The following is a 20,606-nucleotide window of genomic DNA, read 5'->3' on the forward strand; positions in this document are numbered from 1 at the left end:
GGATTTGAGGTTATACTTAAAGTGGACCCAGCCTATGCGGCTCGTGGTAACGGGTATGGTAAAGAGTGCCTCAGGGATCTTTAGGTAGACTGGATCATGGTTGCAAGGAAAGTCGTGTCAGGTTCGTGGTTCCGTAGGGATGGTCAAGTTTTTCTTCAGGAATATGTCTAAGATTCCTGGGTCTTTGTCTGGAGAGCTGGACTAGTGAGTCGGTTTACTCGAAATCTTAATGTTGATGTTGAGGTTACACAAGTGTTTAAGAAGGGAGCAATCTTAAGGATTTTCATTTTTGCACCACCGCGATTTGTTCTTGGTTTTTAAGTCGCCAGCCACCATCGTATGGATGTTGGATTCAAACAGTGAAGTTATGCATTTCAAGTTAGGATGTTAGGATTTTTCTTGGTAGAAGAATAAAGGGAGATAATTCTAATGAAAGTGGGTAAAGTGGTGAGTACTTTAACTGTATCTGCTTTACAGTTGTCAGCGTCCGTACTTATGACTCAATGAATAGCCACTTTATTCTAGGATTGTTCGTGTCTATCTCGTCTGCATACCGTATAGTTAGGTACGTAGAGCGTCTTTGTGGTATCTAGGTGCGTTTCAGTATCGCATGCAATGTTGATGTTTTTTGTCCAAAGTATGTGTGAGTTCGTCGTTTTGTGTGTGATGCTGTTCGCGTTCCGGTAAAGTAGTGTAATCCCTAGTAAGCGTGCTGCTGTTCTGTTGCCCTTGAGGCCGGACACTATTTGGTCGAGGCGTGTCAGCAGGGTCATTATGGAGTGGAGGTTGGTCTTGGTTGTAGGGGGTGTATTGAGTAGAGGAGTTTAGGGTTGAGCCCGTGTCTGGTACTGTTGGGAAGATGCTATGTTTGCGTATGTTATTCCTGGGTCGATTGTGTTCGAGCCTTGTGCTGTGGAATGGTGGGTGGAATCCCCAAAAGGAGAAGAAGGAACAGTTCCTTTCTTGGGAGCATGAGCTCCATTTTATGGGATTTTTGGGCATCTCTGGTAAAAAGCGCGATGCTTGCCGTAGCAGTTTGTTGATCGAGAGGTGGCTTGATTCACGTCCTTAGTGCAGGTTGTGGTGGCGTGGTTCAAACTGCAGAAGCCATAGATAAAGACAGCATGGCAGTAGGCTTTTGTGTGGTTGAACTTTTGGCATTGGGGAATATCGTTCGACTGACGCTTCTATTCGACTCTGATAGAAGTGCCCCCAAGGGACCTGAGGTTGTAGATGTACGGTGACCAGAGATCAGGCCCGATCATCCTTGGTCATGCGGTAGACACGACGGGTGGTGGGTACTTTTTCTTGGATCATGTCCAGGATTTTTGCTTACGTGTAGATAATGTTGACTTCACGAATTACGACTACCATTTTACTATCCTGAAGCTGGTGGATGGGAAACTCGACCTTTTTCTCGTCAAGATTGTGGACGATTCGTTAAAAGCTGTTGACGTTGTTGGCGTACACGTGTGTGCCCTGAGCGGTCGTTATGACACGGCGGACAGGAATGTTCTTCGTGACAAGGGCTTTGTTAATCTTGGGCCATAATTTCTGGTCCAAGATTGTGCCTTGGGAGGTGTCGGGGCCTTTGAACGATAAGTTTATCGCAATTTGGAGAAATCTCCCAGAAAATGACGCGATAATATGGTCTTTCTCCTTGTTGGAGTAGACAATCTTAGCAATTTGCTGAGTGAATTGTTTCAGCTGGACAGAGTACTCACTCGTAATTTTCTTCAAATACTGGTTCTGTTGCCGGAATTCGGTGAGTTTAGCAGCAATTTTGGCTGGTGTTTCGTCTCGGGAGTGAGGGCTGCGGTCCCGCTTACAGTTGAGTTGGGTGACACGAGGGTCTCGGCTAGTTAGCTCGATATCGTGGCGGACCAAAAGTCGGTTGACCGTTCTGATGGGCATTGGAGGGAAGTGGGTTGCACTAGCGACACTTCTATTGGTATTCGCACTAACACTGGTACTGTTTATTGCAGGCATCTTGGAATATGATGAGTCTATTTCGGAAAACAGCTTTTCAAATGAGTTAGTCATACTGACCTTGAATTGTGAATTCTCCACTGTGCTGATAGTTCAGCTGCGCCCTTGTTAAGGGTCAGCCATGTGGGCCACCGTTGAGGGTGGCGTGTACGCGGGTGTTGTTTGTGTCGAATGCACTGTCGCGAGACGCGACTAAGTCGCAAATACCGAAAGAGAGAGAGATTAGATTAGATTAGATTAGATTAAATTGGATTCTTTATTGAATGGCTTAAGGCTCAGGGCCCAAATTAGCCTTGGCACTGTTAAATTACAATAATTATGAATGTAAGTGACTAGTTAGGACAACATATTAATTACATAGTGAGATCAAACACTTATAAATACTTATAAATATAAATGTACTGTAAGTATTACTAAGAGTGGAAGAAAAAAGTTAATCAAAATAATAATAAAATAAAATAAAATAAAATAAAGGTGGGACACTCCCAAAATGGACTTAAATATTACATAATATACACAAGTTATCTTATCAAGCTAAAAGATTCAGTTGATGGATCTCTAATCACTAAATTCGGTGCACTCGAAGACCCACTCGTACAAACGAGTACCAAAAGACGGTCTATCAAAATTTAGACGAACACTTTCTGGGATTTTATTCCAGAGCTTGGCAGCTCCAATCCTGAACGAAGCAACATAAAAGTCGAGTCTTGCTGGCGATGCCACCAAGTCAAGACTGCTTCTTCTGGTGGTTCGATCGGTTGGTTCAACAAATAAGAAGAATTTTGCCGAGTAGGAGAGCTTCATTGATCTCAGAATTCCTGCGAGAAAGCGCAAAGCCAGATATTTTATTCGTAGCTTGAAATTTATGAGTCTGTATCTTACATACAGAGTGTTCAAATTTTTTGAAGCCTTCGACAAATCTTAAACCAGCATTCAAACATGTACTAAGTCTAACATTAAGCTCGTCAGACAGACCCAAATAAAGAGTTGAGCAGAGAGAGAGAAAGAGAGAGAGAGAGAGAGAGAAGGACCACGAGATGAAAACTCAAGTATGAGTAAGAGCGATGCGTACTTAAGTCTGGCTCGCGAGTTTGTGGTGACTAAAGTGAAGCTAAAGCCATAATAAGTAACATATCCGTGGATCAAGATGTCTAGCTAAGTGTCGTATAATACTTTTTGATTCGCCTGTTGAAGATATAAAAAGTGGTTACTTTCTGTCCTCTATGCAAGCAGGAGCAACTACCTCCTAGCTACAGAGGCAAGTAAACTTAAATATGCACCACGATCGGAAGTAAAAAAGGTTTTTACTATTTATTTATTGTTAATCATCCCCAGATTTGCCTCAGACAACATACACACCCGATACGATTGTGAGACTTTCTTTTCTTTCCTGACCTAGATGCATAAAATACTATTGTTTAATTTTGCGTTATAATTATGAGATATATATTTATGACCATGCTCAATACGATATCAAACGTTTGAGCCATCTTAAATCACTGAGTAATTTTTTTCATGTAACAACGTTAAAGCATAATCATTTCGCAAAAGCAAGATATTTGTATAGTTATGTATCGAATATCTAAGATTTTATTTATAGTTTATTTAAGAACAGGATTTTCTTGACTTTGCATCATGCAATGGAATATAGCCTAGTATTGATAAATTTAATATTTCGGTACAACAAAGATAATATAGATCAATATCAATGTAAACGGAATGCAAAATTTAATAAACAGGTGCATGTGAGTTAGGTTGATGAATATTTTTAAGTAGAGACACAGTTTCTATAGCAAAATGTTGGTATGGTATCGTATTTTGATTTCTAGGACTGTCTTCAGCTTTTGTCGTATAAGAGACCTTTTTTGCTTTCAATTGTTTGCCTTAATCGCATGGTGTGCGAGTCTTTCGTGCAGACCCCTTGCAAAGTTCCCCTCAGACGACTCGATCATCCGTCCGACTGAATACTATTTACAGGGCGCGGCGATTGTCTTAAGCACACCCCAGGTATTATTAAGTTACCATATATTATCAAGTTTAATCGAAAGATACTTTCCAACATACCATCTAAGTCGCTGTACCGACATTTTTATAACCAACAGAGACTTTAGCCGGTGAGCTAGGTAGGTATTGGATTTCCTTCGAAAAGGAAGCCCGTGAAGGTCCAGACATCACCAGAAAAATCGACTATTAGCTTAAAAACCAGATAAGTGGAGTTTCGGCATCCTGGGTACTCATCCCATCGCAAAAGTCCGAGAAAATTATTTCGAAAATTTTCGACAGGATTCGAACGAACGACCTCTCGAGTATCTTCGGCTAGAAGGCTAGCATGCTAACCACTATGCTACTGAAGCTTTTTATATAGCAAAATGTTAATACTAATTAATTTTCGTGACTTTGTTATCTTTCGTTTAGAATCGCATTCCTGAAATTGAAGTATGAGTATCATAGCTGATCTTGCGTTCGTTTTTATAGCAACTTGTTTTGACCGGATGATTAAATAAAGAATTCAAAATAGTTACATGGAAAAAATTTCATGAAAACTAAAAATACGTTTCTTGTCTTTGAAATTAATTTTTGTAGTAAGCCAATAGTGCATTTCCAGTTTGTAAAAAAAAAACATTATAGACAAATCTTAAACGAAACTCTATAAAATACACTAGCAATATTGAAACACCTATCATCGCATCAATTGGTGCATATGTAAATGGTGGCACTTATATGTAAGCACTTTTAAAACTACTCAAGCTCTTTTCAATAAAAAATAAAAATTATTGTTGAAAAAAATAATGTTTGTGTACTTCGTATGGGTACATTAAATTTCTAATTTATCAACAAGCACTGGAATCATTTTCCAATATATCTATTAAAATTTAGCTTGAGGTAAAAACAGCTCAAACAATTAACAACAAAGTGAATTTTAATTTTTAATGTTGAGTATATTTGTTATTGAAAAAGGCATGGTTTTAAGAATATTCACATAAAAGTTACGCCATCTTTATATATGCCAATTAATACGATGATAAGCGAATCAATATTGCTTGTCCACCCCGCAGGGTAACGTTTAATTTTTAACTCTTCAACAAGCATGAGGATCATTTTCCAATATACGATAAACGAATATGTAAGTAATATCATATTTCAAAAGCTTATCAAATTCATAAAACTTACTTCAAAATTTGATGGGTCCCAGGCAATAAACTGAAAAGTAGTAGACAGAAGTTTTACTTCCTAAATAATTCAGTTTACAGTAACAAGAGCCTTAGAGGTAGACCACACCGCTTAGAGGCTACCCGAAATTTCTCCAAGCTGCAGTGCAACGAGCAGCAGCAAGCTGTACTGCGTAGTCATACGTACATATGTTTTTTAGTGCACTAGCCAAATAAGTGCAAAACACAAAAAGTTTGTGATATAATATTTTTTTGTAGGTTACTAACCGTTTCATTCATAAAGATGTTTAATTCAAAGATGTCATAACCTTAGGTATAATAAAATTAATGTAATTAGAGAATTATATGTCAATTTACTCAATGCTGAACGGTCAGCTTATTAAACTTCAGACAATTTATTGTTTCACTTGCAAGTTTTCAAGATAATTGAGTACGTTAAAGATGCTGGCTCACTTTTTATTGACTTTTATACATCTAATAAGTCTGGTAAAAGGCAAATCAGAAAAAAGTTTGAGAACTATAATTTTTTGGTAGAATGAACACCGTTTCGATCAGAAAGATAGTTTAATCTAAAGATGTTGTAACCTTAGGTGCTGTGACATTAATTTCACAATCTTAAGACAACTCTTATTATCTTTATCCAGCATCTATCAAATATAATAAAGTACGTTAAAAATAATACTTTTCTTCTCATTGACTTTTACACACCTATACGTCTCATAAGAGGCACAAGTTCGAAGAAACCTGAACATACAAACATTATTGCAAACTTTTACTGATCAATTTTTAAAAACTATTACTTAAATACTACACGGTCGACATTTGAAAAAAATCTGTCATTCTTTTATACGTCAAGTTGATTTAAGTGGTTTTTCAATCATGTACAATTATTCATCAAGTGACAGCGACTATAATCACATGTGTTTTAAAAACTCTTAGCATTAGTCCAATGTTAAATAAGGTTAAAATCTTAACGTTTGGTAGTTGATATCCGTAAAGTGAAGCGGCTCATCAATCTAAAATTTTTCGTAGGCGTTTTCCAGATTTATAGTAATTTTTCTGGTAGTTTCATAAATTTCTCATTGCTTTTAGTTCATGATAATACTATCTCAAATACCTACCAAAGGGTGAAAATTCTCATTGGCATATTTGATTTGATAATATTGATGTTAGGTTTGGTTACAACTTTCGGATTTAAAACATATATTAGTTCGATCAAAATTAGTGAGATATACCAGAGAACGTTTCCTTGTAAGCCTTTGTCGATGAGGAGATCGGGCTGCAGGGGGATTTTAAAAATTTGGAACATTGAAATAAAGTTTTTTTTTAATGCAAAACATAGATAACATGATCGAAATAAGTGCGGGGGTTAATGTGGCATGTTGAGAGCGGGTGCAGAAAGAGGGCTGATGAACAAAAAATGATCCTCTAAAACAGGTAAATCCTATGAAAATTCACTCATAAATTTCGTGAGTGTAGGGGAGAGGCCATGGGGAGACAAAAAAATTAGAAATACAGTCCTTACAACGCGCGCGCGTGTGTGTCCATTTCAAGTGGAGCTCCACCCCTGCGTGCTTTCCGTGCCAACCCCCCATTTCCAGTATTTAAAATTGATTAGAAAAATGCAAAAGTTTCTAATTTATTGATTAATTTTTTTTTTACAATTTTTAACGAAAAGTAACCTCGTTAAATTCTTATGAAAAATAATAAGAAAAATGAAGCGATTACTAAAATTGATCATAACTATTGGCAAATATCTACTAATAGTGACTTTATGTACAATTTTACATGTATGGTTAATACATAGGGACAATAAGTAGAAGAACGTAAATGCCATTTGTTTTGGTATTCTTCTTCAAACAGCCTTTTTCAAGATTGTGCACAAGTCAAATTAGCGGTGCCTTTTGCAGTCGTTATTATTAGATTATTAAACAAATTTAGAATTGCCATACATATATACATGTCATGTTGCATACGTCTTCGTATTAAATTTAAAGTTTATATACTGATATATAAATAATCACAACAAAAACAGTCAGCGTGCCTGTCTATTTGCCTTATAGATGGTGTGGAAAAAATACGTGAAGAAAATGCTTAGGTTTCCTTTTTTTTTTTAATTCTAGGAAGGTTAACATGAATCAGTAATCCAAGTAACAATATTCATGAGACCATACAGTTTCAAAAGGCGCCAGGTGACAGCAAAAATAAAGGTATAGTTATGACAAATTGTTGCGTTAATCTTCCAGCATAAAGTATAGGACTGGAAATTTTACAAATAATATTGTAACAACGTGAGATTTTGTGCTTCTTTCGATCGATATGCTGTAATAATTTGTTTGAACATGTGTGACTTGGTATGTTATCTGGTAAATCATATAATACACACATAAGTCATAATCTCAAATGTTGCCTGATGTTGAAAAAATGATAGTTCTACATTCTGCTATTCTGCTAATTTTCATTGTAATGTTTTCAAAAAAAGTTAATTTTATAGTTTTAAAGACGTTTTACATTGCAATTTGACTTAAATGTTTGTACTTTTTGCATATGAATTTTGTTTATTTGTGTTATTGTAGTAATATTTATAATTTTGCTGAGATAACATTGGGTTTGATTTTAAATGTGTTACGCAAAAGTAAAAACAATATACATTTACGTAATTAATATTTAGAAGGAGTATCAGAACTGTTTATAATATATTTAGGTGTCACGTGACAAACTTGACTTTAATTTTTTACATTGTAAACAGCTTTTTTTCACTTACGACATTGTAATATTAAACGAAATATCCAAAATCATAATCATTTAGCAATAGTTGGTTTAATTTATTATCATACAGACTCAATGCAGGCAAAAATATTCTTTTACATGTACAACAAATAAGTTTTTGTTTTTTACTTTGCTAAAATTTTACGAAATAAAATTTTTATTCAGCATTCATTTTACCAAAATAGCTTGTTTTTATAAATTTTTGAATTTTGTGTGCAACACTTTTATTCATATCTGTTTCATTTGGTGACATTTTTTCCCTGAACTATTATTTTTTCATCTTATTTCACTATTTATTACATTAAGAATTCTTCGTTTTTAATTAGAAATTGTAATGTATTATCTTATCGTTTGCAATAACTATAGTATTTTATATAGTGTATTGTAATACGAATTCTTATTCGCAATATACGTTACTTTTTGAAGTATAAAATAACGTACAAAGTAGTAATATAAAACCACGCAACTCTTATTTTGAGATAGAGGACCACCCACAGATCAACCACATAAGCTCAAATTCTCTTGGTTCTTACGTTATTTGTATCTATTCAACTTTTTACAAAAACCCCCCACTCACTTACCAAAGATTTCATGCTACATTTTCTTGTTCCCCCACCAACCCTCTAACGACACTCACCCCTATAAAAACCTCTCAAGCATCTAACCTGTAGTAAACGAACGGTCGTGCATTTTATGATCTTCCATAAAATTTGTGTTTATATGTGAGAGCACTTTGCATATAGTATGTCGTCATGGGCCACAAGGTAGTCAAACTTCATAATGATAGAGCTACTTTTTCATTTTTTTGTGGTACCAGTTACAATAGCCTTCAGGTAAATGAGGACTTATGCATCTAAAATTTCGGTACGGTTAGACGTGGTTTTAAAAGTATCCAGCGTCCGTTCGGCTATTTTTTAAGAATTTAATGTAAGAAGCAGAGGCAAATAAGAAACACGTAGCTCTTTCCTTGCACAATCAGTTTTATGGAGCTTTTTGATTTTGTCTACTACTCAGGATAGTTATGTCACCGGTGCCACTAGAGCCGCTTTGAAGTTTATCTCTTAAGTTTCGTACACAATATTGGGAATTCGTTTAATATTATGCAATGAACAAGTTTTTTTTTTTTTCATTTGTGGTTTTCTTAAGCAAATTTTAAACTGAAAAAATTTTTAAATTATTTTTTCACACTGCCTAGAAAGCAAATAGATAGGTTTTATACTTACTAATGATTTTTTATTCATACGATTTACACTATATTTGATGAAAATTAAAATTAATGCTACGAATAATTTTTATTTTTACATCTTGATAAAGATACTTATTATTATGCGTGAGAGAATAATAATTTTTTTTCGGTATAAATCTATGCCATCGAAATTTTGACCTTGAGATTCATTGATAGTTATAGCAAAAGCCACAACTAAGGGTAATTAATTACCATGTAACATGAAAGGCAGTGAAGTTATTGGAAAAGAAACCTTGTATTAATTTTCATCCCATTTATTATTCCTTCTTCTACGCTGTACTTAAATATTAAAAAATTTTTAATCGTGTACTATTACATAAACTGTCTGACATACTCGAATTGTACTAATTTTTTAAATCAAGTTTATGAGGTGGTCAACCTTAATGAATATTATTTAAGATTTTTATTGAAAGTTTTATATAAATATTATTGTCTTACTTATTAACTTACGTATACATTTCGTCGTCTATACCGTAATAGGTTTTAGTTTTCCCAGTTGATTTTTCAAGAATTTTAATGTTTAAGAAACTAGTGTACTTAAATATATGCTTTATTACCGTACAGGTTATTATTTTATTAATTATTAATTATTAAGATAGTTATTATTCTTTACATTCAATCGTTTAACATAAATTTCATTTTTTTCAAAGTCGCGCGTAGCTCCAATTTTAAAACTTTTGCGCTTGATAGTACCGCCTACCGCTTACCGCCCACTAGGTGGCAACTACTAGTTTCTGGCAAACGTCGCAAGTAAGAAAGTTGCTTGTAGTACATAAAAAGGGCTGCGCGACTTCTTGCAATCATCCTTCCGGATCACACGATCCAAGCCTATGCCAGGTTCTCGCTTGATGAAACCTGTGCTACGGAAGTGGCTAGAGCAATAGTTTATTTCAATGAATACTTATGTATAGAACCATGCAAAAGGTCTTATGTGTCGATTCTTAATTTACCCTGCACTCTCGCTAACCTTGTCTGCGTTACGGGGTATTGATGTCCCCCTACGGTGAGAATCCAACTAATATACTGGCAACGGGCTCTTCGTGAGTGCTGCGAGTTTACGGGTTACTGCCCAACGATCCCCCAGCGGCACTAGCTCCAACGGTGGCATCGGATTCCAGCAGAAGGACCTAGAGTTTCTAGCATAGGGTGCTTATTGCTGTTCGATCCCGACGGCTGGCCAATACCCTCGAAGACGACTCCAGCCACCCTCAATTTTCTCTCGCGGTTCAAAATCGCCTACCCCCCCCCCCAAAAAAAAGGCTGCTTATAACAGCTTGTATTACAGAAGTCTCTAACAGTTCTGTCAACTATTTCTAAGGCTTTTCTTTTAATCACTATCGATTCATCTCAAATCATCAAATTGACTTTGCTTGATTTTTTTTATATTTTCAAATTGAAAAACGCGCTTTCTATATTGTTCAATTCTTTCAGAAATCTAGAAGTTCTATAATTTGTCATTGGCAAAATTTATTTACGTTGAGACACATAATGATAAACTTATGCATTATATAAATAATATTTTCCCAAAACTTTGAAAACATCAATAAAAAAAAAAAAAAATTATTTTGTTCCTACATTGTATGAATTTTTTTTTCATTATGATTTAAATTCATTTACAATAAGTCAAACATTTCTTAACTAAAATACATCCTTCCATATGTAACATTTTATTTTATTTTTTTTGGTACCGTAGAGAAATAAATTTGGATGATCTATTTTCTAGTTCTAAAATTTAGTTAATATGTAAAGGAACCCGATTATCTTCATCATGAATAAAATCATTTCTAAAATAATTTTTATAATTATTGCATATTTTATGACATCGAATAATTTCAAAAATTAGAAACCACGCAAAATATTATCTTAACTGACAGAGAAAGATGAAAGTCATGGCTTTTTTATCGATTTTAGCATCATAGTCTATGAAACCTGTTGCGGATGCCGATTTTTATACGTCTAGTGTTTAATGCCTTCATAAATTTTAATGTATTTAAAGGACGTTGCACCATTTCTTTTATTTAAAACAAGTTTTATTAAAATCTGTTAATGTTGCTTTGAAGTTACTATATAATATCACTTGAATATAAGCGTGTTCCTATTGGTGTAAGCCTTGGAAAACCCAGGCTTTAGTTAATCTATTCGCCTTCCTCCCTACGATTCCGGCGAGCTTCTACGCGAGTTCATCATTTTTAGTTGAATGTTATAATTCTTAACATGGTCCTTTGAGCCAGATCGTAGGGAGTGGAGCTTTATCATAGCTCTCTTACCTTTGACCACGCGACGAACTGGCAGCTATGTTGGTTGCATTCGCTTGAACATCTTAACTTTTTGTTGCGTCAACAAGATAAGTCGTAAGGCTCCTTTTTTTTGTATACGTTTGCTTTCGAGCACGCAGTATAAACATTGAATACATTTACGTGTTCTTTCTCTCTCATTGTGCATGCGTTTGCGTGCACTATTCGAGCTAATTAGTACCTTATCCATTTTTTCTCTTGTTTCTCGTGTGCACGAGAACATCTATCTTTATTATTAATACGTGTAGCGTAGAGGAGCAAGCATAAAGTCAGTATATACATATAGACATACACTTAATGACATTTTTGGCTCACATACTTTGTTCGCTGTTGCTGCCAGGAGTCGACGCTCTGGGTGATGCCTTTGTCGCCATCTTAACCGCTACGAGTTGATGCGATTCCTGCTGACGCTGCTGCGAGACGATGCCATTGTTGCTGCTGTCTCTGTGTGCTATTGTTTTGCTGCTGTTTATCGCATTCTTCTCGAGGTCTGAATATGCGAGCCCCGCACCGAAAGTCTTCTTCTAGGTTTATCGTTGTTGCTGTCACCACCTTGCGGCTGTTTGTCACCATGAAAAAGTTTTTTTTTATTTCTTTGAATATTTGCGAACATAGCTACTTTAGATAATACGTTCCTTTTCGTCTCACTATTACTTAAGTATTTATATATTGATTGCGCCTTTTATTCTTTTTTTTTTTTTTAATTATTTAAGAATAAACTGTTAGACTTGGTTTTCATAGTTAATGCTAAATTCTGTATAACTTATATCTTTTTATTCGTAAAACTAAAGTAAAAATTTGTTGGAAAATTTAATGTAGGACATCTTAATTGATTAACTTTAATTATTTACAAAATAACACTTTACAATCTAGGCAGTGATTTAAGGAGTAAACTACTGATTTTATGTTATAAAATTAGATATTTACATAAGAGATTGTAGGACTGGTAAGACCATCTATAGCTAGTGATAGACTTTCCCTTAGTTGTTAGAATACTATCTTAAGCAGGTGTTCTCCAATCCAAAATAGTTCAACTAAACGTTTTTCCTTGAACATTCGGACATAGTGTTGACCAACTTTGTTGAAGTTTAAACTAGTTTCTTTTCCTTTCTTCAAATTTTCAATAGAAGTTCTTCTTATTTAATCCTTTATTAAGTAGTAATACTTGTTAAGAAATAAAAGGTTATTGCAAGACTTAGTTAGACCTGTACAATAAAATAAAGAATTCGTTCTCTGACTTTAAAAAGATGGGTCAAGCAAAAATGACTCAAAGCTAAGCAATCGCAAGGCAAAAACAACTCAATGCCTTTTTCGAGCAGTTTCAGCAAATTCATTCGCACATCCTCGACCTGACTCCTCTTAATTTAAATTACATTTATTTTAAAGATGAAGCTTTTAGCAAATAGGAAGATTCCTATTAATCAAATTATGGTGAGTTTATTGATCATCTTATTCAGCTTAGACCACCAGAGGTCTCAACACAGACCACTCTCCCCTGGAGCTGGTGTCATCAATTCTACAGCGTCAACCTTACCTAACATAGATCTCCCCCGCTTCAGTGATGATCGAGCAGGTTGGCAGAATTTCAAGGATGTCTTTCATACATTGGTGCACAATAAAACTGAGATACCATCAATTCTATCTTCGTTCACAAGTAACTGGTGGAGCTGCTGAGCCCATCAAAACTTGCCTCTAACTACTGATAACTATGTTCAGGCTTGGAACTCCTTATGTGAATATTACGACTGTAAACGTTACTTAATAATAAATTACGTACATTCGACCATGACCATGACAATCCTATGAAGAATAGTTCAGTAAGCGAACTTAAATCATTGATAAGTGAACCCGTTAGTTCGCTCGCAGCCCTGGAAGCTCTAAACAGACATGAACATGGTCTAGGAGACTTCTTTATAGGAGTAGTTTCTAATAAATTACATTTCAGTACTGCCGAGGATTGGCAAAAACATTTAGGTGCTTCTACTGAACTGCCTACTCTGGCACAGTTTAAAGAATTTTTAAACGCACAACTAATGACTTTAGTGTCTTATACGCCCAGACCTAAGTCAGGTTCTGTGGCTCAAACAGCTAAGCTGAGTAAACAGGGTAACTCGTCTCCTGTAACTATGGCTCACCCAACAACTACCTTAAAACCTAAGGTTTCTTGCCCTTGCTTTGATAGTTCGGATCATAACATCCGTAATTATGAAGTATTCAAAACAAAGAGAGAAGAGTATCCAGCTTGAATCTAACCTCTGTTTAAAATGAGCCATTAAAACCATCACACTTTGATGCATCGCGAGCTAAAGAAAAACACTACTGACTTGTAAAACCGCGATGCCAAAAAGGGCACATCTACTCAAGTTGTCTTGGTAATTCAACCATCGATTCCTGTAAAATCAGTACTCTTAGTGACAGCTAAAGTGCAAATAGTTACTCCGTCAGGACAAGGAATTTATGTGAGAGCGCTTATTGATCCTTGCTCTCAAGTGTCCTTAAGTTCTAAGGCACTCGCTCAAGCATTGGACTTACCACTTAAAAAGGTAAATTCTTCATTGTTAGGTGTTGGAGGTCAAGTGTTGACTATCGCTAGGCACTCAGTTGGCTTCTAAATCAAACCCCATTTCCACTCTCATTTTACGCATGAAGTAAATGCTCTTATTGTTGATAAAGTATTGTCTTACCAGCCATCTTTGTCGTGTTCAACTTCGAATCTCGACCATTTAAAGGGGTTACAGCTCGCTGATCCTAAATATCTGAATAATGATCCGATCGAATTATTACTCAAAGCCACTGTCCATGCCCGAATTATCGAAGGCTCCATTACAAAAGACAACTCAACTGGTCCGTCCATCTATTACAAAAGACAACTCAACGATGGCCTCTAAATCTGCATTAGGCTGTCGTCTGTCTGGCTCTTCATACGGTCAGTCTCATACTCACCCAAATCATTTAACGACTTTTTATGTCAGCGAGAAAGCATCTACCCTATTTGATTTATTGCAAAAATTTTGGCAAGTTGGGGAATTTTTACCTAAACTTACTCCATTCTCAGCTGATAAAGTGGAGTGTGAGAAATTCTTTCAAAGAACATATACTCGAGATCCGTCAGGACGATTTACAGTTAGGCTTCCGTTTAAAAAATCTCCTAAGATTTTATATGAATTCCAAGCTGAATCATTAAAAAAGGCCAAAGTTATGTTTTCTAAGCTGGAGTGACGCTTCAAGTCCCATGCTCAGCTTCGTGAGTCATACAGCAAATTTGTGCTTGAATATCAAAACCTTAAACACATGACTCCAGTAGATAATCACGGAAACCCTGTGTGGTATCTCCCTCACCATGGAGTGTTGCGTGAGTCGAGTACAACGACCACACTGAGTAGTTTTCAATGGTTCAGCCGCTACTCGCTGTGGCATCTCTCTGAATTCTTGTCTCCATACGGGGGAAAATTTGTTACCGAATTATTTGAAATGACGTAAATACAAAGTTGTATTTTCTGCTGATGCGGAGAAAATGTTTCGACAGATTCTCCTGCATAAATCAAACCAAAATTCTCTGGCGTTAAAACCTCAGTGAACCTATAAAATCATACCTTATTACAACTGTCACGTATGGTCTAGTTTGCTAGCCTTTCTTCGCCTCTCGAGTACTTGAGGAACTAGCGCTATTATATTTTTAAGAGTACCCTCTGGAAGCTCGAATACTTCGAAAAGAAGTTTACATGGATGATTACCTATCAGGCGCTCAGTCAATACTAAAGACAGTAAACAAAATAGATAAACTGACAAAACAATAAGTTTAGGTTGTTTTTAGTTGAGAAAATGGTGCAGCAATTCAACCTAAGTTCTCAAAAACATACCCCCTGAACTTTGTTATATTATTGCTTTGGATTTATTAGAATCTATTGAATCGACCTCGGTGTTGGGTATTAAATGGAGGCATAGCACTGATGAATTTTACTTCCAAACGAACAATATTAGGAGCAATGTAGCTTGTACTAAACGTTTTTTTTTAGCTCAAGTTGCCCGATTTTTTGATCCGCTAGGCTGGATTTTCCCTGCAATTGTTAAGCCAAAGAGAATGATGCAGGAACTGTGGTTACTAAAGACTTCTTGGGATGATAGGTTGCCTCCTAAATTGTGCCAAGAATGGTGCGGTTGGATAAGTGAAGCGTTGTTAGACAATGCTCGTTTTTGTTGGTCAGATTTTATCAGGAAGTTTATTATTTTTAAGAGTATAAAGCTTACTTTCAAGCCTCTGAAAGAGTAGAAAATCCAGCTGATCTTTTAAAATCGGACATCTACTTGTTAAAATTACGGCCAAACTTCATTGATGGCATACTTACAGTAGGTGACAGGCTCGTTAACACTTAAATCTGTGACGAAATTAAGCACCCTCTTATTTTTGCACCCAAAAGTCATTTAACTGATCTAATTGTTCGTCATCATTATCAAATTACTCTGCACGTCAGCGTGCAAGCTACGTTTTTCTCTATTTATCAAATGTACTGGATAGTACGTGGTCGTCTCATCATCTAACCAATCCTAAACAAATGCATCAAATGCCAAAGGAATCACAGAAGCAGCTCATAAGTGACTTGCCTCAATCCCGTGTAGTTATTGCCCCTGCGTTCACTAGAATAGGCGTTGATTATACAGATCCTTTCCCCATTAGTTTAGCTAAAGTCCGAGGCCGTGGAACTCGAAAGGGGTACATAGTGGTATTTGTGTATATGTCAACAAAGGCTGTTCACCTTAAAATAGTAGAGGACTATTCTTCTTTACCTTCTCTCGCTGCTTTTCACCGTTTTTCAAGTTGTCGTGGTCAATTCACTGACCTTTGAAGCAATCAAAACACTAATTTCATAGGTGCTGCTTCTGAACTTGAAGAGGCTCTAGTTCGAATGCTATTATCGGATAAACTAGGCAGTCAATTATTAAATTATGGTACCAATTGGCACTTAAACCCGCCTTCCGCTGCCCATTTGGGAGAGTTATGGAGAGCGGTGGTGAAATTGACTAAGGATCACATAAAAAAAGTCATCGGTAAGCAAGTCCCGACGTTCGTAAAATTTTTCATCCTTCTTTGTCGTATTTAGGCATGTCTTAATTCTTGATTTTTGTTAGCTCTCTCAGATGATCTTCAGGATTTTCTCTCCTTGACTTCTGCTCACTTCGCAAACGCAAAACCTGCTCTATAATATCACTTGAGTATAAGCGTGTGAAAACCTACGATTTAGTCAATCACCGTGTGACTGAGGGATCGTCTCGTCAGTGTGCGTGATCTATGTAATTAAGTATAGCGAGCGCACGCATCTACTACATGTATATATATCGAACGTGCTGAGTTGGAGAGAAGCCACGAGCTTGCTCTTCGGTGCGCTTCCGCTTTCAGGCTGGTAAAGCGTCCCTCGCTGTTTCTCAGGCGCAGTGCTTTGCACGGGTGGGAATAAAACATCGTGGCTTTGCTGGGCCAAAAGCTTGTTTTTGCCCTAGGGCGTAATGTAATTGATGGGTGGAAAGTGTGCCCACGTGCGCAAAGTTGCACTTTCCGCCCTCGATACAAAATATATCGTTCTTACCTTGTGCATAAACATACAATGTTCAGAATCTTGAAAGCAGCAGTGTCTTTCCAAATTACGCACACTTTTTTACAGTAAATGTGATAGCAGCACTGCATGGCTCACGAATTACAAGCTGGACTAACTTTTAATGTTTTCTAGTTGCGCACCTTTTTCTAACACGCTGGCGTATGTGATTGATCTGCTTTTGCTGTTCGCGCGTTTTTCAGCAAGTTAAACTCAAGTCTTTTTTTTTACTAGTCATCAAACAGTTAATATTCAAAATCATCTCAGGTATTATCTCAAACTAGTTGATCATCAGATACATCAAATTAGTATCAATAACATACTGTTCAAGTTGATATGTTCATAGAGTAAGTTTTATACAAAAACTGCTCAAGTAAAACACGTGTTGTAAGGTTTACATAACCTATCAATCATAGAAAGACTCGTTATACAGAGGATAACACTCAATGGAAAACAGTTATATTTCATTTGTACCTTTGTTGCAACAGTGCACACAGACAATTTCACTATTTTATTTGCTCTTGTGAGTATAGATATACTCGGTGGTTATAAACTCAATAGTGATACTTCGTGACAATTGTCTTCTTATTACTGTATTATCATTTTTTTTACTATTCACTCTAAGTTCACTAAATATTATTGTTTTACACAAGTTTATAGATTAATCATAATTGTTTTTATTTTGTTAAAAACTTAGTGTAAATATTGTGTATAAGATTTAAGTTTTCTTTGGTATTTTTAATGTAACAGTTGTAATTAAAATTTTTTTATTATTATAAACATTTTGTTGTTCATTTGTGTTGCATGCTCACACCTACCTGATATAGCACCTTAGTAGTGCATTAACATCAGTACTCAATAATCAAACATACAACAACCGTGCCCTTTTGGCGCGCTAGTTGTACTTTCTGCCCTACGTAAGAAATATACTATTGCATTATTTTTTTTCTAGTCCCAAAACTGTACGTGCAAGTAAAAATTTACTCTTGTCGCATATTTCCTGAGAGTAAAAATTTTGAAATTGTTAATTTACTTCCATAGATGACGTGCTTATAGACTTGTAACTTCAAAAAAATTTTAACTATTATCTTTGATTTAGCATGTCTTACAAAGTTTTCTGCATACGATTCAAAAGCTAGAAACTTTTTTTGTAAGTGTATAAAAATTCTGTTTATAGCCGTCGTCAAATTATTAAATGATATAATGTTTAAAGATTAGTATTTCAAAATAAGGGTGACTAACGATTGATATTTTTAATTTAGATCGTGCAAGAAATTAATTATTTATTGAAACAACGACCGCACTTGAAATATACAGATGTCTTTTTGATATTGTTGCATATTAATATAAAATGCATAGACTTCAATGCAATCTGCATTAACATGGATAGTAACCAAGACTTGAAAAAAAACAAAAACTTCTTGACGAGTAAAAAGGAAAGAATAAAAAACAACAAGCTAGAACGCATAAAAAAAGAGATGTTAGAGAGCAAAGCAGAAGAAAACCAGGTAGTGAAGTTAAAAACATTTACAGAGATAAGAAAATTACTTCTCACGATGTTCTTTCGTACTTTAAAACAATCTTACAATAGCTCTATTTTATCACTCTGTTTGCAAGGATTATTAAAGTAAGTATTTTTTAATTTCTAATGCTTAAAATTTTTTATTGAACTTAATTAGTTTTGTTGATGCATCTGCATAAGTAGAAATTTGCTTATACAATCGTGGTGGTAAGAGTCTTTACTAGTGTTATAAATTATGTACAATTTTTTCTATATAGTACAGTTTATACCTACAAACATTTATATGTAATTACATAAGTACATGGGTACCTAAATACGTACATACGTAAACACGTACATCCATACATACCAACACAGTTACATACATTACATATATTTTATGCATACAAACGTAGAAATAGTTAACGTATATACTAAGTTCTGTCGTTTACACACATGCTCACATACATAAACACATATGTATAAACACACGCATAGATACGTCTGTCTACATCTATACGTATACACATACAAAAAAATCCTCGTACTGACGAATACTTGTGCATTGAAATATGCGTACTTACATTTGTACATAAAATTATGTATTCATACACACGACGATACTCATATGTGCCTGCACGTGCATTTACCATTACATTGTTTTCAATCTTAACTACACTAGCTATATTTAATTTCTCGTTGTCTCTGCTTTATCAACATTTTTAAACCTTGAGTTCCTTGCATAACACCTCACATAATTACTTTTTCAGACACTATACTTTTTCACGCTTACACTAACACAATTTTACACTTAACTCAAATCTTTTCAATTTTCCATTACATCTCCCTCTCTTGCCTCTCTCTTCTCCTCATAAGTTTCTCCAATGTCGTTTCAAGCATTTCTATGTCCTTCAGTGGCTCAATATCTTCTCTCTGTTCTCCCTCTGTCTCACTTTTTCCCTCTGCCGTTGGGCGTTGCTTCTACTTTTCAAATTTTCCATTTTTTTGTTTCTCTTTCACTATACCTTATCTACCTGGAATTTATTGTAACTTATCCAAGTCCGCTCACCTTTATTTCTCTCTTTCTTAGTTATTTTCACTGCTTTTCTTTGAATTTTTTTTCATTATAGTCCTGTTTTTATCAATTGAAATGCTACGTAGTAGCAAGATTTTCTTTTTCGTGTCTTCTCCTTTTGGATAACTATATAGCATTAGTATCGTAATGTTGCCACGCTTATTCTCCTTTTCAAAGTTATATTTCTATAGGCCTGTTCTGCCCTACAGAGTAAATCAACGATTTCAGGTTGAGGAAAAAGTGTCACAAAAGTTGATTTTGCTTGATTCTCCCTCTTTGTCCCAACTCTCTTGACAAACGCCCGGTTCCCCTACACCCCATAACGCCACCACACCACACAACATCGTTCCACCATACTACATCATACATTTTTATCTTTTCTTTTTCTTTTAACTGATTTCTTAACAATAACAAAAAATAAATAAAAAAAAAACATGCCCACTGGCCGAGGCTCTTACCTACTCTGTTATGGACAGGATCAATACAAGAAAATCAATTACTTTATGTTATCTTACAGTTCTTACTTTATTTTTAATGTAAATTTTTATTCACTGTGTGTTAATTCATTTGGTTTAATTATACATTAAATAAATGTATAATTTGTTTTATGAAATATATTTTTTTGGTCTACGTTTTTTTCAAAAATTTGGAAATAAGTATATTTTAGCAGAGCAGCTTTCATATGTATTAATCAACATTTATGTACTTATTAGTAATTTGTTACTTATAAAATAGAAAAATAATTTTTTGTGCAATTTGTTTTATTTTTTCATAATTTTTATAATTAAAAAAAACCAGGTGTAGTTGTCAGGACCCCCGGCAGATGTGAAACTTCCAACTCAAATGTTATTCAACTTGATGTAACAGAGACTAGGAAAATGAGATTACACCTTATTTCAATAGGTCTTTAAGAATCCAATATAAAAATAGTAAGAATTGTATAATAATTACGTACTCTAGTACATGAGTGCATA

The 20,606-nt window shown here is 35.2% G+C and overlaps 1 protein-coding gene across 3 annotated transcripts in view; it reads left to right on the forward strand.

The window, feature by feature from the left end:
- Positions 1–20,606, forward strand: part of Noc3 (Nucleolar complex protein 3) — a 396,047-nt gene that overhangs the window by 210,342 nt on the left and 165,099 nt on the right. For all 3 annotated transcript variants that reach the window (XM_089595796.1, XM_089595797.1, XM_089595798.1), the window contains exon 5: positions 18,319–18,683. In XM_089595796.1, coding sequence (XP_089451922.1) covers positions 18,319–18,683 — 365 coding nt within the window. The remainder of the gene's footprint in view (positions 1–18,318; positions 18,684–20,606) is intronic.

The sequence above is a fragment of the Copidosoma floridanum genome, unplaced genomic scaffold (assembly GCF_036245765.1).
Source record: "Copidosoma floridanum isolate Cflo_tuat_1 unplaced genomic scaffold, Cflo_Japanese_pri ptg000028l, whole genome shotgun sequence".
NCBI classification, from domain to species: domain Eukaryota; kingdom Metazoa; phylum Arthropoda; class Insecta; order Hymenoptera; family Encyrtidae; genus Copidosoma; species Copidosoma floridanum.